The sequence below is a fragment of the Xiphophorus hellerii genome, chromosome 10 (assembly GCF_003331165.1).
Source record: "Xiphophorus hellerii strain 12219 chromosome 10, Xiphophorus_hellerii-4.1, whole genome shotgun sequence".
Taxonomy (NCBI): Eukaryota; Metazoa; Chordata; class Actinopteri; order Cyprinodontiformes; family Poeciliidae; genus Xiphophorus; species Xiphophorus hellerii.
In genome coordinates, this window is record NC_045681.1 from 14,969,450 (window position 1) to 14,987,657 (window position 18,208).

At 37.5% G+C, this 18,208-nt stretch overlaps 1 protein-coding gene across 1 annotated transcript in view; it reads right to left on the reverse strand.

The window, feature by feature from the left end:
- Positions 1 to 18,208, reverse strand: part of myo1d (myosin 1D) — a 91,085-nt gene that overhangs the window by 12,430 nt on the left and 60,447 nt on the right. Inside the window, exon 21 of the mRNA XM_032574615.1 lies at positions 12,807 to 12,961. Coding sequence (XP_032430506.1) covers positions 12,807 to 12,961 — 155 coding nt within the window. The remainder of the gene's footprint in view (positions 1 to 12,806; positions 12,962 to 18,208) is intronic.

Here is an 18,208-nt window from a genome sequence, read left to right on the forward strand (position 1 = left end):
AAAGCCGCCAAAGGCCAACAAAAACCTCTGAATGTACAACAGTACAGATGTTATTGTGTAGTGTGAAGTGCTTTTAGGTTCTGTGGGTTGAGTTGGTTGCTGCTTTCACCACAAACTGCATATATTATATTGGATATTATAACATATTCTATCCTAATTTTATATGATCAACCAACACAAAGTTGTGCATAACTGTAAAGTGCAAGAAGGAGGAAAAGGATGATGTTTTACAAATGAAACTCTAAAAAAAGTGGTGGAATTATGTTTTCAGACCATTTTACTTTAACATCCCCAAATAAAATCCAATGCAAGCAAATGCCTTAAGATGTCACATAATTACTTAATTCCTCCTGAATGTAATTTGAGTTCAGTATAAATGTATCTCACGTTTTGAACAGTTTAATTTGTTATCTGGTGATGGAAAGAAAATGACACAAGGATATCTACCAATACTTGCTGTTTACCACAGAAAGGTTGTTAGAAGGAGGACGCCGTCAGAGGAGACTAGAGTGTTTTGGCCTATATAGCACTGTACATCATCCTGAACACACCACTTCTAATGGGAAACAAGGAGGCAGCAACAAATTGCAGGGACACTTCTTTTCAGCGAGGAGAGGGAAGTTAGATTGATGGAGCTAAATAAAAGGCAATCTTTAAAAAATAAACCTGTAGTTTTTTTTTAAAGAGTAAAAAGAGTAAACCAGGGCAGGGATTTTCCTTGCTGGACAGAAACTATAAACATAAATCCAGAGTTAAATTACATTCATGTGGCTTTTTAAAATAAATGTTAAAAAGGACACCTATCTTTTGTGTTTTATGCTAGAAGGACATTTAGCATCTACTAAATGAAAATATGAAGAAAAGCGATGGTTTAATTCTATAAACAAACTCAGTTCTTGCTGGTATGCCAAAGACCCCCTCCACCCTCTCTGCTGCACCTTATTAATATCTGGCTCATAAATCCCAGAATTCAACTCTGAGGAAAGTAGAGGATAGATAAATTGACAAAATATGCAAAATACTAGAAGGTGCTCCATATGCCATTATTAGATTCACTGCCCTTATTCCCACAGGACATGTAATGAATAGGTGGGATCAGTGACATTTTTTATTTAAGCTGCTGTGAGTCTGGTGTTCCCAGTCGTTTCCCCATTAAACAAAAGAACACTTCTCACCTCAACGTTTCAACTGTTTAAGAGATCAGTGGGGGATGAATTAGGAACGGAAACTCAAAAATCAAAGGCCTCCAGGTCCCTGGAGGACACTGTTGCCGCTCCACAGATGGTGGCGGCTAACACACTGCACAGTCATTATATCCACACAGCAGGTGGTTTAACCAGCTCATATTTCCAACCGGGTCAACACCACTGGACCTTTTCTCCTCTTAAAACCTCAAAACCACTGAGCTAAATCATACTCACCAATCAGCTGTGCCTTTGACCTTTTCTAAAGGACACGCCACACTCTGAAGGGCCAAAGGAGTTAACTTAAAACACATTAGGTAAATCAATACACTGGTTCACACTGAGTCAAAGCAGATAAAGACAGGTCGCGTCCTTTAAGTCTTTTTCCTGAAGATTGAGCGCTCACTTCTCAAGTAGTTACGTTTCCAATTTTGTTCATTAAAGCCAGTCAATGCCTAATCAAAGTTTCATCTCTTAAAACAAATCTCGTCAGGTCGTGATAAGTTTCCTTTCAAGAGCTACAAGAGTTCGAAGGCACTGAATGAATCACTGCACGAGATGGAGATAAAATATCAAATTCACAGTTTTTCATTGTAAATACAGTAAGTGTCAGTCAAGATGATGAGTATGAGAAAAAGAAAAAGGACACAGTTTAGATTCTGATCATTTTTTATAAGGCAGTCAAAATCTTCCCTGCAGTGGGGAGCTCTCTGACTTGCCCATTCATCTTTTAAGAAATGCATCAGTCAAACTGAATGGATAGAGTCTTTGAGCATCAATTTTCAATGTTTGCCACATGTTCTCTGTTGGATCTACATCTGATATTTGGGCCATATAGTGCTTCAATCTAAACCTCTCTATTGCAGTTCTGCCTGCATGTTTAGAGTAATTATTGGGACGTGTCTGGCATACATCAAGAAGATGTACAGCTTTTTCAACTTCAACTTTGCATGTCTAAAAAAACAGAAACACAAATTTGCTACTTTGAAGGTTACTTGTTTTAGGTCAATTAACTGTGCCAGGTAAATGTTAATGTACATTTTTAAATTTAAATTTGCTAACCATTTTTAAAGTGTGCTAAACTGTTGATGCAACACAAAATTTGTTTGACACCAAAAGTGAAATCAAAACTTATTTTATTATCTTGAAGTGTAGATAAAGTTCCAGGTCACCAGGGTAAAGTGTGTCATTTACTGAAAAGATGAAAACGAAAACTGGTGTAAAAGAGATTTTGTGGAAGTGGACTGATTCACTGAAAGACAATATTGATAAGTCGAAAGGGGAGAAGATAGGAGAATGATTGATCAGAGGTGAAAAATGGAAGAAGAAATTGTTAGTGATGGGAGGAAAAGGAAGGAAGAAGAACAAAAAAATGGAGGGCAATGGGTCCATAATAACTGGTCTAACAGAGGAAGCTGGTGTGCTGCTGTTGCTGGGCAAAAAAATGTGTGTTTGGGGGTTGGGAGAGGATTGTAGAGGTCACAGGAACCTCTTAATGGTACAGCACTTAACTACTGCTTTTATACACTATAAATCAGGTGATCTAAAAGCAAGGCCACCGATTTCATTCATTTACTGAGACCAGAGCGCGGCTCTTACAGTAACCCAGAGAGTTCATGGAAGGAATTCCAGAGCAAATCAACAAATGGACCTCTATGCGCGCACACACAGTTTACACTCATGGGTTCTGGTTCCAACAACATCTAAAAATAAATTCTCTTTTCCTGTCTGAGTGCAACAAAACCAATACCAGACAATTTCCCTAATTGTCTATCGCACACATACATCTTTTTATGATTATGTATGTATGCTGAATAAAGGGGAAATGAAGCAATTGCTGCGAAGACAATGTTTGCCAAATCTATGGCAGCTAATTTCCACTGAGCCTCTCATTTAATTTACGGTTGTGATCTGTTTGTAATTAGCGTCTGATTCACTGCAGAGGAATCTCATTATGCAATTAATGAATGAGACGTGCCAAGTCGTATTTAGCGTTTTAATGGGAACCTAAAAGGCAAAGTTCGGGGAGTCCATTTTTCTGATCAGAAACGCTGAATATTTAAACACATTAAAATGCTGATAAATAAACCAACAGATCAAAAGTAGTTGGTTAAAAGAGGAAAGCCTAATCTGTTGAATTTTCCAGAAAAAAAAGATTTTTAAACAAGTAAATCCAATGAGATGTTTATCTGCCCATTACAAAGTCTTAAATAAGGTTTAATAATAAATCCTTCCCAGAACATTGAATCCAAAAGCAAAAACATCTCTGAAACTTCAGAGGGTTTATATTGAACAGAAAAGTAACAAATATGACAACAGAACTATCTTCTAATGTCACACAGAACATCAAGCACATAAAGTAATTTTTACATGTAAATATGTTCTGTGAAATAAAAGGAATGCGGTAAAGCCAGATAGGTGTCCAAGCAGTAGCTCACAATAAAATTTAAGTGATTGTCTGACCTAAACACCTGTTAAATGAGTCACATCTGCAAGTAAAATGTGTTACTATTATTAGATCTGGTGGGTCTGCAGAACACTCTGCAAATTGTCTTTGTCCTTGTGGGTGAGACAAAATGAAGAGGTGTGGCGAGAAGGCGGCTGACTGGATCTCTGTGGATCTGGTCCTCCGCAGTGAAAAAGTAGGTCAAACCGTCTCTCACACACCCTCTGTCTTTCATTCATACACTGCCTCTGCGACAAACCGCATATTTCTAACCCTGTAATCATTATCTCTGATGTGTACTTACAAGGTCTGCAAAGATAAACAGTCACAAAAAAAACACAAACACTCCGGCTTGGCCACCTGCCATTCATCATTCACCACCTAGCCAGTGTACAGCATGTTGCCAATGTGATGAGCCATGGAGATAAGCACAAAAAGAGTCCTAGTCTCGATGTGTAAAAATCACTTGTAAGTTGTGAAATGTAACACAAAAATCAGAAGTTCTGTCAATATGCTGAATGTCAAAACAGAAATGGCCGTAAAAGCTTTGTTGTGTTAAAAATCTAAGGTTTCGATAGAAAAACCCGCCAAACAACAAATCAAAATCATTCAAAACATTTCTGTTTGAAATGCTTAAGGGTACACAAAATAATAAGGGATGCACTTGGAGTCAATGTGCAGCTTTAACTGTCTGGGGAATGAGGTTAAATTTAGGTTAAGGCAAACTCCATCTTTCACTACATTCTCACACAATTTCTCTTTTGAATATTTTGGTTTTGATATCATGCGTCTCTGTCTATTTTTCCTCCAACTGTGGTCCAACGCAAGATGCGCTGGTGTTATCCGCAGCCAGCGGTGCTATTAATGGATCACATCCAGACAAGCATGGATCTAATGGTTGCCATGGGAACTGCATCCGCAGCGCCCCAGAAAGGAGGGAGGCAGTGAGTGGGAGGACGGTGGTGGTGAGGAGAAGTGGAATGTGAAATGAAAAACAAGAAGGGGAAGGGGGAGCAGCGGCAGTGAAACAAGTGATGGATGGAGGAGGAGGAAAGTGAGAAGAAGGGATGGAGGAAAAGGGGGAGGAGGAGAGAGATGCCCATTTCTCCCAGAGTAAAATATTTGATTCAGCAGAAAGGGTGACCTTGGAAGAGGACGACAAAGGCAGATTGTCTCCTCCTCTCTGTCTGCTTTCCTCATCAGTTCTCTCTGTGTCCTCCCTCTCATTATGCTTTTATCAAGCAGTTCTAAACAATGGTCATGTCGCCGTTAGTTAAATCTAAATTGTTCAGCTACACATTTCGCACAACAGCAGTTATTTGCTTCCAAATGAATCATTTTCTGCTGCAAAGACTCAAACAGATTTAGTTTAGTATATCTGCTATCTATTAATAGATTTGTTTTTAGAGAAATATCTTTAGCTTTCGCCCCTTCAACATGGTGAATTCTTTGTTTAGTCAGTATTACATTTGGTCACTTGCAGCAATATGCTGTAATGCAAATTGTCAATGAAATTAAATTACATGCTATATTGTGGTTATTAGTATAATACAGGATCTCAACAGCTGAGTGAGAAAACATTAAGCCATTACACCAAATGATGGAATAAAAAAATCATTTGGATTCAATTCAGTGAAATTGCAAACAGATTGCCAAATCATAATCATAACATCAACAAAAAAATAATCAGATCAGAGCACTGAAGTAGGAGATGTAAGACTGTGAAAGATTCGAGCATGGTGACAATCTGCCAAAGCAAACAGATTATGAGATCATCTTTAGGGACCGTTTTTTTCCTATCATGTTCTATGGTCTTACTCAAACAGATCAACTTTCTCCTCCTCCTTTTCTTTCAGCTTCACAAGTTAGTATTTGCGTAGTGAGAATGAAACATTTACTGGTTTTACTGATATTAAGCAATAATTTTAGTTTTAAAATAGTTTTAAAATGGAACTAACATCTTATTTAGTGACCACATTATTTAAAAACATCAAATTCATCATCTGCCTTGGTATTAGAGCGACAGGTGTGAAATGCAGCCGTATTTTGGACATTATAACTCCAAACAGAATACCTTTTTACCATCCTTTTGTTATCTTTCCATGCCAAAAGGAAGCAACATAAGACTCCTATGTGTTCAGCACCTTGACAGCTAATGCCTTTTAAGTTATTACCCAGACATTTGCGGTCTTCATTAGACTCTACTTAGTCGGGTTGATTTGTTACCATCTTGTCATATTTCTTGGACTATTCTTACTGTGTTTGATTATATTGGAAAGACAGCCAGAGCAATAATACAAGACTTTGTTGAAGCCTTCATAAGAGTCTTAAACAACTCAGTGGCACTAAAAAGGTCCGTTTATGCTCCCTTTATAACCATAAACAAGTCCAACCGTTTCAATTCTGTTAAGAGTCGATGCTCTCCTGCTTTCAATGAGTTTAAGTTAGAATGGTTGTAAATCAACGTAGCCACTACAGGGCAGTTCTCAGTTAGTCTCTGAATTTTTGGTAAAGTTTAAAAAATTAGCAAACATGGCCTGAATGGACGAAGTCTATAAGATACAACCTCAGAAAGAAAGAGCCACAGTGGTAGACAGCAGCGATCTATGAGGATGTGGAGGAAGAAGATCCCCCATTTCAGTCATCATCTTCTATTTTATTATTTTTGCTGATCTCACAAGAGCTCACAGTGCCTCCACCATTACTGGATGTATTTTTGCATTTGTAGAGCTTGGATGTGCATCCTTAATGACAAACTAAAAAGAGCACAAAATGAATGCAGAGGAGAAGTCCATGTATTAAATATTGAGCCCAAATGAGGCTCAGTTTTGTTAGGCCAGTCGACTGTAATTTGAGGGAGTGATGAAATTCTAAAACAAATAGCACGGTTAATAATAATAGCAGCAACTAACATTGTTGATATTAACATTCATGCAGATAAACTGATCACTGCTTAGTTTGTGCAAAATAAACACTGGTAAGATTTGATAATGTTACATCCTTATAAAGTTGCACAAGTAAGCATTAACATTGTTACCTTTAAATTGAAATAACGTTTTGAGATTAGGCAAAAAAATTAGGGGTTCAAGTTCGTTAGCCTAAATGATCAGTGAAATGTTTTTCTATAAGAAAACAGCAAAGTTCCATAAAATTGTCACTTTAAAGTAAAAAAGAAAAATATGTTCTAAATTGTGAATCCCGAGAACTCTGGAGAAGATCAAGTTATACATCAATGATGGAAAATTGCAAAATTTGGACACAAAATATTAATCTTTAAACAGAAAACTCAACAGGCATTATGCAAATGACAAGAGTAACATCCACCACGGACTGAAAAGAAAACTTTTAATCAAATGCCATAAAGGCTTATCTACAGACAATCTAATGATGACATCCTTTAATGTCAGACTAAGGTGATTATAGAACCAAGAACCCAAATGGATTTTAAACTAGCGGTTGAAATTATAGTCGCCATCCTCGTCTGTTTTGGTTTTTTGCTCATTTTCTGAGATCATTTAACTTGTTTCTTCATTTCCTTCCTCTTCCCTCACTCCAACACTTTCAGTCTTTCCCCCTCACTTCTCCACACTTCTTCCCACTGACACGTCCCAAATCCCTCCTGCAGTGTCGAAAGCTGACAGTTGGGGTAGTTAAATGTTGATGTCTTCGGGGAGAGGTGTTATAGCACAATATGACCATATAACTCTGACAGATCAATGAAGGTCTGCGCACAGGTCTGAACATTGGCGCTGAGTCATAATATCAGGCGGGAGGAGGGTTAAGAAGAGGAACATAACTAATGTGGAGGAGGTCAGAGGGGAGTGCAAGAAAGCATGAATGGATGCAATAAATCTGTTACACTGACAAACTTGTACCACTTAATAAGTAGAATATAAAACAGAAATAAAGAAAATGTAATTTACCTGTTTCTTTTTTTTAATCTTGATATTTTCATTCAAAATAATAATAAAAAAAAAGAAACTAGAAATTTGTTGCCAAAATCTGAAAATCTGACTTTGCCAACAAAGTCAGATTTTCATCTTGATCAATGCTGATTGACAGCATGGCAACAGGAAACTCAAAAATCTAATTTTTTCAGGCGCTGAGTGGCTTTGTTGGTTGAGCAGGCGTACCTAACCATGAGCAGAGGTTTTAATCATCAAAGTGGTTGTCCTGGGTCTGATTCAGGGTTTCGGACCATTTGCTGCATGTCTTCCAAATCTTCATCCTCTTTCCTGTCAAATTGCTGTTTTAGAGGCTTCTGGTAACACCCCTCTAGCTCCCAATCTTCTTCCAATCAATGAATGTATTATACGCAAGTGCTATCAGGTTTGAAAGCTGTTACTAATGTAAGCCTCCAAATTAGTAATTTTCAGAATGAGTGAGGTGTTTAAAATGAAGTCAGAGGAAGCAGAGAGATGCAAGATGCAATTTAATTATTCTTTTTTCCTAAAACATGCCTGCCTGTGGTACATTCATGTTGCAAGACTTCTGTTTGATACAAAACATGCTGCATTTAGAAATGCTGTCACCCTTTTTGGAAACTTCATAGTTAAGGTAAGGTAATGCAAGCTGCCATTATAAGATGCTAAAGACATTTTAAAAGGTCATTTCTGTAATCACTGGGTATTACTTTAAACTTATAAAGAAAACCCTGTTTCTCATGTTAATAATAAATGGGAACTCAATGCAGAAAGGCTAAAAATAGGCTGCTAACATCCCATATTATAAGCTTCATTGAGAAACTGGAATCAGTCAAAATCATGTGACAGTCTGAAACGGATCTGACAAACTGCAGTATTCAGCAGCTCCCTTTTGAAGTTTTTTTTGGGATTCTCCAGCAGAGAAGGTGCTGGAGGGACTACATGTACATTCTTACAGAACACTGGGATCTCTCTTAAAGAGATTGAGAGAGTTGCTGAGCAGAGGAATGTCAGAGTTCTCATTTTTATAAATGGACCGAAGGAATGATGACCAGACTACTTAGCAGATGAAACATGTTCGCACAATGGAGAAAAAAAAGGTCTTGAAATATAAACAGTTTTCCATAGGCTCAAATTTTACACTTTTCCAGAGATAAATCAGATGTCGATGGCAAATTTCTGCTGTAAGTCATCATTAGACTTATAGATTTAAATTCAAAGATGGCCACAGAACAACAGGTATGTGGTAAAAGACATACTGCACATGTGCAGATAATGTATTTGTGGAATTCCAGTGGCAGTGACTCATCAGTGGGGCCAAATGATCCTCTGCTTTCCTTAGAAACCTTTCGGTTTCCAGAACAGGAAAACTGCAGAAATCCTGACAATTAGGAAATATAGAACCTAGGTCTGCAAACAACTTAGTCTTTAGGTGCTGACTGACATGCAGGGACAACGGAGAAGTATGAGACTGTGACGATTAACTGTGATTGACACAGCTTGAACAACATGATCCATACATGTTTAATGTCACCTTTCAACATGGTTGATTTCTCTTGATTTTGGATGAAAAGAATATTTTTGCATAAATAGGTTGATTCCAGTGGGTAGAAAACCTGCAGCTTTCCACCTGTGAGAATTGGGGTTGAGGATGAATAATTCACTAACAAGCTATTTTTACATTTTGGCTCAGTGGAGGGGGTAGTGGGGTGAACACGAGCAGAAGAGCATGATGCAGAAATGACTCAGAAATAAAATTAAAGAACTGATGGAAAAACTGAATGAGATAAAACTTATCAGTCATTCACAAAATTGTGGTATTTAGGGATATTGTGTTTGTACATCTATGAGACATTTCTGACTTTAGTCCTTTGTCTGTGGGTCACTTGTTCACAACATAAGTAAATAGGAAAACCATCTGAAGCACAGTTGTGGGTTTCACTGAGTCAAACAAGCAATTAGTTTAAATGTCCATAAATTGTACAATGTCCAGAAAATAAACTCTAGCCTTAATGAAAATGTAACAGGTTTGTTCTCTCAGTCATTATATTCTCAAGAAATACTTAAATGTAATTATGTGTGTATAAAATAAAGACATGCATTATCCTCACTGCTTGGAATAAATATTGTGAATTAGAAGGACAGTGATGCATGGTATGGTACACCTTTTACTGTAATTACAGGAAAAAGTCTTTGGGGTCGTGTCCCTGATATTTGTAAACTATCTTAAACTCTATAAGATTGGGCACGGTGCATCTCTGCGCAAATAGGTGGGGGTCCACTGTACTGCAAACCACATCTTATTTTAATTCCGCTTCACATTTATGTCCTACTTTGTGTTAGTCTATTCATAGCATATCATCTCTCCTAAAACACATACAATTTTGAAATTATTTGTGACTGAATGTGGAAAAGTTTGGAAGTGTGTGAATAATTTTGCAAGAATGAATGCACTAAGCTTATACCCTAGCATCTACTATTTACAGAACTGCTAAACCTTTAAACCACCAATCTCCTTATATTTTTATATTTATTTTCATCAAAGGAGTACATTTCAGGAATCCTTTTGATAATTAACTAAAAACAAGTGAAAGTGGATTTTTAGCCCATTGAAGAAAACAGTAATCTTCTTATCCATAAGAATTAATTCCAACTTTTAAGTGTCATTATTTTTGTAAATTTAAGACTATGGAAATTGCAATGTGACAAAACTACTTTCAATTTTCTTTGTTCTCTCAGCATGTAATCAGAGAATTTAAAAACTTGGGTTTATTTATCCATTTACTGGAAACTGACTGAGATAAATGAAAACATTTTAGAAAATGAACTGAGGAAAGATATGCATCTGTCTTGTACAAATATAGAGCTCAACAGCAGCAGCACAGCTTTAAATATTTTATTGCTTCCTTGCCAGAAATGAAGAAAGTGGGAGCCGGGAGGAAACGAGACAGAGTGAACAAGAGGCGGAGAATGATGGGGCTGAAGGGGCTCCGTTAGAAGCCCAAGTGATAACAATGGGGGGATGTAGTTAAAAATAGGCATGCGGAATAAAAGCATGGGATGGGGATGAAGAGAGGAGGAGGGAAGGTGAAGGAATGGGAATCTTATTCCAATCCTTTTTTATGCAAAATAAGAATGAACTATTTCTGAATTTCTGCAGACAAAGTCGAGGCTGATAATAGGGTAATCCTCTTACAAAATGCTGCAGAAATCTCTGAGTCACTTCAGTTAGAGGCAACCACAGGATGTGGAGATAACTTAATATTTGATGCTATTGCTAAATCAAAACCACACATAAAGTTAAAATGTATGACGAAACACAAAATACATATCAAATTAATTTGGAAACTACCGAAAAAATAAAAAATAAATAAAACTGGAACCATAGTGGAAATCAAGTATCTAGAAAACAGTCTATATCCAGTGGCAGTGTTGGCCTTGCTGTCACTATCAGCTGAATAAAGTGCTGCTTTGTTGCTGCGGTAAGCTGCTCTTCCATCTGCCTGCTTGCTGTTGTGCATCTTGCTTTCTGTGAAGCGTGTTGTAAGAGAGACAAAGGTTAACGCTACATATATGAGGAGCTGCAAAGGCAGAACAGCACAAAAAACAACCTACGGCATCAGATATACAAGTAATCATATGCAGACTGACCTACAGGAATCCCTCCACAGGCAGAAAAACACAGATAAACAAGACACATATATATCCACACCACTTTCCACATGCTGGTGTTGCCTTTGTTCTGTCAGGGCTTCACAGTGATGGATGAGTCTGAATGTGAAACACATGGAGGGTCATTACACAAGGCTCATTGGAGGCCTCCCTCATTCCTGGCGCCGACAGAGAAATGAGCTCCATAATAGCATGAGATACCATCACAAAATGGCAGTGACGGAGCATGCTAACACCTTCCTCACACACAGCTACAGGAAACAAACAGATGTGGAAACATCCTGCAACACACGATCATGTTTCAGACAAACTGCTGTGAAAACAGATCACAATAAGGCGTGTAAATGAAAGTGGGGACTTGTCAATTACACGTACCGATTCAGTCACTGGAGCATTCAGGAACGATCAGAGAGAGATTTTACAATAAAACACTTACACACATGTTTGAGAATTTGGGGATTGCAGGTAACTTACCCCCAATCCAATTAAGTTTCCTTTCTATTAGTACTAATGTCTAAATAAAATCATGCTAGGACAACAGGACAATACACAAAACGAAGCAGACGAGGAATGCCAGCTATGGGTACTTCAAATTACTTTAAATCTGCTTTTTGATAAAATTCAGTCTGATGAATCAAATAAAGCTCTGAGTTTAAGTAGGGATAAAGGTCCAAACGCATCAGAGAGCCTCTGTTCAGTAAATAAACGACTGATTGCCTAATAATTTCTGACTTCAAAAAAGCTTTTCTTGATGTAAACTAGACAGACATGGCCTTAAGCAAAAACACATGGGGGTACGGTTGAAGTGTAGCACCAAGTGAGATCAAATTGGCCATTGGCTGCGACACCAGACAAAAATTAAAAACTGAGAATCATACCTTCACAAAAGAGGCCAGATTGTTAAATTGCTGAAAGAAAACTTTAAGAAGTTTTGTTTGCATTTTGCCACAAGTTATGGAGGAAAATAAATGCATTGCACATCATGCTGACCATAACACCTCCACAATGGTAGTGGCAACATCCTGCCACAGGGATGGTTTAAATCAAAGCCTGTTTACTGTATCTGGCCCTTCTCTCACTGACAGAGCCATTACTATGACATGTCAATTAAACCTCTCTCATTTACTGACAAAGCATGACTATTTAACAAGCTGGACAGATATGTTTCCCCTTCAGCAACAGACAAAATCCATCTTGTGATGTTAGTGTCCTGAACACAACAGAGCTCACATTAAGGGAACACTACAGTCCAACTGAGGGCAGGAGTGACTGTGTCCTCTTCCTGCCCCATTATCCTGCCGCCTGAGGTCACCTCAGTCAACATCACACACGAGCTCCTCATTTTCATTTAGGGAACAAACAAAGAATGTTTTCAGCTTGTGAAAACTGTAGACTCCTGCTGCAGTGATGCTGCAAATAAAATAAAATGGTAAATGTTTAAGTGGGGACAATGAGCTAAGTGTTGTGGAGTATTTTTTTTTTTTAAGTTTTATATTTTTAGACAGCAAATAAAATATAAATCCTGCTTCTTGACAGTATGTGTTGTCCACTACTTGTTATCACGGCCCCCTGATTGCTAACCTCTTGAAATGACTGAGCAGGGTGCCAACCAGCTCCCCGATGCGGCTCTCATTGGCAGGCACCATGCGCTGCAGGCACACCACGAGATCCCGACTGTCCTTGGTGTGAAAAACAACCAGCTGATCCTTCCCAGGGGACACGCTCAGTCCTGTCACCTGCAACATATAAACACAGAGAGAATAGAGAGAAAATCATATAAAAAGTCATAAAACACAAAAATCTAGACCACAGTCATCAACAAGAGGCACACAAGTAACAGGAAATAAACGAGTTGATACAAACAGGTTAAAAGAGTTGCACAACAGATGCTACATCTATGCCCACATGACTAGGTTCAGTAAAAAACAAAAACTGCTGAAGTGAAAAACTGCTTTTCCCCACATAAAATCAAACGACTATTGAGTCAGTGAGGTTGGAACAAACTAAAGGACTGCACGACTGAGCAGGTGTTGAATCTGTTGTCTTGTAGGCATTTGGTGGGAAGTAAAAATCTTGGCTGGATTTTCTTTGTGCGGAGTAAGTCCCTGTGAACTTCAGTTTCTTCCAATCAGCAAAAAAACATCTTAGCTTAACTGGTTGTCCTAAATTGCTCTTAGGTGTTAGTATTTGTATTATTGGTTGTCTTTCCTGTGTGTCTCCATGTAACCCTGTTGTTGACATAAACTACCAAATAATTGTAAAGTGGAATGAAAGTCATCATTTGTTTTCATTTTATATAAATGTGTGCTGTATATTTTTATTCACCTCCTTTACTCCAGCACTTCTAAATACGATCCAGTGCAACCAACTGATCTCAGATAAAATCAGATAAGACCAAAGAGCACAGCAGATAGGTCAGGGGAAAAGTTGGAGAAGTTTACTTAAGTTTGATTACTTTGGAGGAGTTGTGGAGATCTAAAGCTCAGGAAGAGTATCTAAAATATATTGTGCTAAAATTAAAATTTACAGTATTTACAGGATTTTCAGTAACTAAAGCCACTAAAACATTAGCACACTTGGCAGGTCGAACATACTTTTTCTTCTTTTTTTTCCCCAAAAAGTGCTTTGTTTTTCCAAACAAGAAACAATTTTAAATAACTGTGATTTATACATTGAGTAATATAATAAAACATTTTGTCCATTTGAGAAACTACACACTGTATGTTTTATTCACCATATTTAAATTGTTCAAGAGAAACCTGACCAAGAGAGTGACAAATATAATTTATAAAAATATACTAGCATGAAACAAATATGCATAGAACAAACAGTAAGTTGTGATACACTAATCAATTTGCCATTCCCTTGATCAGCCCTGACTGATCTATAAGTCAAATAGTGGAGAAAAAAACTCCAAAAAAAACAACTAAAACTTAAATGTCTCACTTTCTTGGAATATGATGCCACCAAGCATAATATATATATAAAAAAACTCCCATCACATTTTCTTTCACTTTCATTGTTTTTACATTTAATCAGTGAATTAAAACAAGGGTTTGTTAGAAATCATTTCTCTCTTTAAAATTAGATTTTCATCCTTCTGTCAGACAGTGCAACCGAATACCAGGTATTGTTCTTCTATCGGTACTACCAGACTACCTTATCAACGAGTTACTCATACTAAACTGAAAACAATTTACATTAAATCCTATTTCTGCACCACCATAAGTCTGAAATAATGCCAGGAATGCATTATTGTATTATTATCACTTAAAAAAAGAGGCACTCTGTGGTGCCTGATAATGAATGGAAAACATTTCCCTCAAAAACAGTCAGCATGAGGAGTTATAGAATTATTGATCAGAACCCCAGGGGACCCATCTTATTTCACTAATTAGAAACCTCAAACCACGTGGAGAGAAGCCAAGTTAAAGGAGGAATCCCTGCTTTGTTGTACAAACTACAGGAAGAAGCCAATATCTTCACAGGAAAACACTTCTCAGAGGAAAAAGAAGCTTGGCTTTACATCTCATTAACTTCCTTTCTTCTGCTCTGGGTGCTTTTATCTCTTTTTTTTTTTGCTCAGCTCATCTCCTCTACCTGCTTTGTCTTATTTCCTCATGAATTTTTCCTCACTTCATCTGTCTTTGTAAGATGATTTACATGTGATGAGTGTTGAGGAAATAGCCACAGGGTAGCAAGTAAGGTACATTACCACCCATCAACAGAGTTTGGTCCCGCAGGAAACGTTCTCCATCAGAGGAAGGAAGACGGGCAGAGTCAGGTTCATATCACCAGCATAACAAGAATCAAAATGATGCATGTGGCTTCAAGAACCAGGGCTCTCTGTCTAACAGCTAACAATCAGGTAGGTACAAAAAGGTTGTCACATCCACATTTATAGTAAAAATCCAATTGCAAGGAACAACAATTTATGCTCCAATGAGTTGAATGATGAACTTTCAGTATTCATTTCCATCTCATATTTTATACAAATACACAGAAGCCCAATCATTTAATCTGTAGGAGATTTTCCTCTGCTCAGCTGTTGGTCATAAATCTTACCTAGCAATGTTTCAAACTGCTGTCAGACTCAATCAAGAGAGTGAAGAATCTTCTCTGTGCTGGATATTTGTTCTGCTTAGTTTTTCCTGATGACTGTAAACCCTTGACACACTTTTAAAGGTCTTGCATATGTCAGACTGATCAATATGACTGCAACAAATCTGCTTTACTCTGCTGCTTCTGTCTCACAACACCTATAAAAACTGTTCTTTTTTTAATTCTCTCAACAAGCTGAAGGGAATTTCTGCTCATTTTTACAAAACAGAAACAAGAATGCATCCAGCTGATCAAGGGATTACATTTGATCTGTCAAAGCTGTTATCTGTTTACACAGATTTTGTTTGATTCTTAATATTTCTCCTACATCTATTATTATTGATGCTTTAAAGAGGCTTACAGGGTAACTAGGAGAGAAAAGGGCCCACAGCATGACAGATATTCCACACTACTCAGTCCGGATAAAGGTACTTTATCCTTTGTTTCGAAAGAAACCCATCCAGAGTGTTTGAGGAAAGCTCAGCTTTAGTCTCATCTAAAGCTGAAACTTAAGACGTTCTGTGTCTTCTGAGTTAAAGACACAGAACGGTTTCTTGCAAACTCCACGTTTTCGTTTGTGATGGTGGGACAGAAAAACTAACAAACAACCAGTTGGCACGTAGGTGATGTCCTATGTTCATGGAGACTTAGGGATCCTAATCAGAAACTGCTGCTGTTCTCCAAAAGTAAGCTTTAATAATTTGATTTAAACTCTGAGTCTGAACATAAATGTGAGATTTTTTTCTACCTCCCCACAAAATAAACTAAAATTAGAGGTTGGATTTTCATTCTCGGCTTGATATGCATTACGGCAATAATGTATGAATTTATTTTATTGTTTTTTATAGATTTTTCAATAGATGCCTGTATGAATCTGGCAAAAAAAGCTATTTAATGTAACTGTATTTAAGAACACCCACTTATTTTCAAGCAAAAAAATAAAAAATAAAATAAAAAATCCACCACCAGGTAGAACCTCTCTTAAAAAGCGCTCTCTGGTCTGAAGTGCTCTGCTTCATGGATGTCACAAGGACATAATTTGAATAGCAGGTTCTCCCAGATTAACCTTTTTGGTTATGCAACCAAAACAGAAGCCAGCAGCCCAAAACAGAAAGATCAGTAATTAAATTATTTTTAATATAATGAGGGAGGCTTAGCAGCCATTCTTGCTGCAGAACTGACAGCACCAGAGAGACTAGCATGGTTGTGGAGAACATAAAGTTCTGCAAATGACCTCTGCAGATGATGGATTATAATGTAAGCCCTGCTGCATCCAGCAACATCTTTTAGTAACTTATTTTTAAAATACCAGATTTTCTTAAGTGTATAAAAATAGATTTCAACATGATTATGTTGCATATTTGTCCTATTTTTTAGCTAAATAAAAAAAATAAAAAATAAAAAAAACAGCAAATGAAAACAAGGGCAAACACTGGCATACGGGAGTCCGATTAGTACACATACATGAGCAACATCAGCTGATCCTTTCTGTGCTCAGTAACCATGACAACACTGTCTCCCGGGAAGTTGGCATAACAACGGGAGAACAGCAGGGAGATGGGGGGGTAGTTGGGATTAGATGGGGAGCTTGGAGGGGTGACGGGGAGGGGGGAGATATGAAACAGAAAAAAAAAACAAAACAAGGAAACCAATAATTTGTCAAAAAGCAGCAACAAAAACTGTTGATTAAAAGGGGATATTTCTCTAAACTAATAGTTTAATCTCAACCCACAGGTATTTACTGCTGCATAAATCATAAGCTGGACAGTTGTCAGTTCCTCACAAGCTTATTACCCATCTATAAGGCCAGCCGGTGTCTTTACTTTGCAGTAAATAGTCGCTGTAGGGCAGCCAAGGGGATGCTGTGCTGTTGGCCTATCAGTGCTAATCAACAACCAGCTAACTGCTTTCCCCTTTATTTGACCTTTTCTAATCAATAGTTCCATGTCAAGCTGCACCGCCTCCCAGACTACATCTCTATATATTCTGACTCGCACACATACACACCTTTCCACTCACTCCTACATCAGCACTTTTTCACCTTGACCAATTCCCTTCCCCTCACAGCTTGACTTTTATTGTGTGGAAAGGTTTGGGCGTTTTGTTTACACAAACGCAGTGATGTCACAATGCAATTCAGTTAAATTCAAGAGACTTTTTATATCGTCACTTTACAATAAATGGCATCCCAAGGCAATTTAGACGATCTGGTTCATAATCAGGAACATAGAAATAAATAATAAATCAAATTCTGTGTAATAAAAAATTCTAATTCAATTACTGTTATAATAAGTAACAGGTCTTTCATGTCAGGTGGCAAAAAGTGATCTATATGTTATCAATTTCTTAGACTGCTGAGAAAGACTTTTCAAAAAGTATTTAAAAGGAGTTTTAAATTCCTTTATCTCATAACGGGGTATTTTTGGTTTATTTGCAGATTTTCAGTGATACAACTCAATCCACTCAAAGTGACTCATTTTGTTTTTAATGAATTTGACTGATGAAGCACCATGGCACAAAAAAGGATATTTTAGTCTTGGTTATACAAATGAATTGTTTGTTAATTTGATCTGTCAGTTGGTGGTTTGGGTTTTAGTCCAGACTTTGCTAACAAAACTACAGACGATTGTGGAAAACAATATTTAAATGTTTTGAGCTTTGTGCATATTGTCATTCTCTTCTGTCAGTGAGATTTATTTTGATGGTTGCCTCTGTGCCTTCTGCATGTAGACTGAGTTCACAGTTTGTGTTTGTGACAATTTGTCCCTGAATGAACAATAACCAAAAACCCTGTTAACTCCTGCTACGTGTCTTTTCTGACACCATCTGTCTCTACTCAATCCCCATATCTTTCCTCCAGATGCTCTGATAAAGGACTCGGG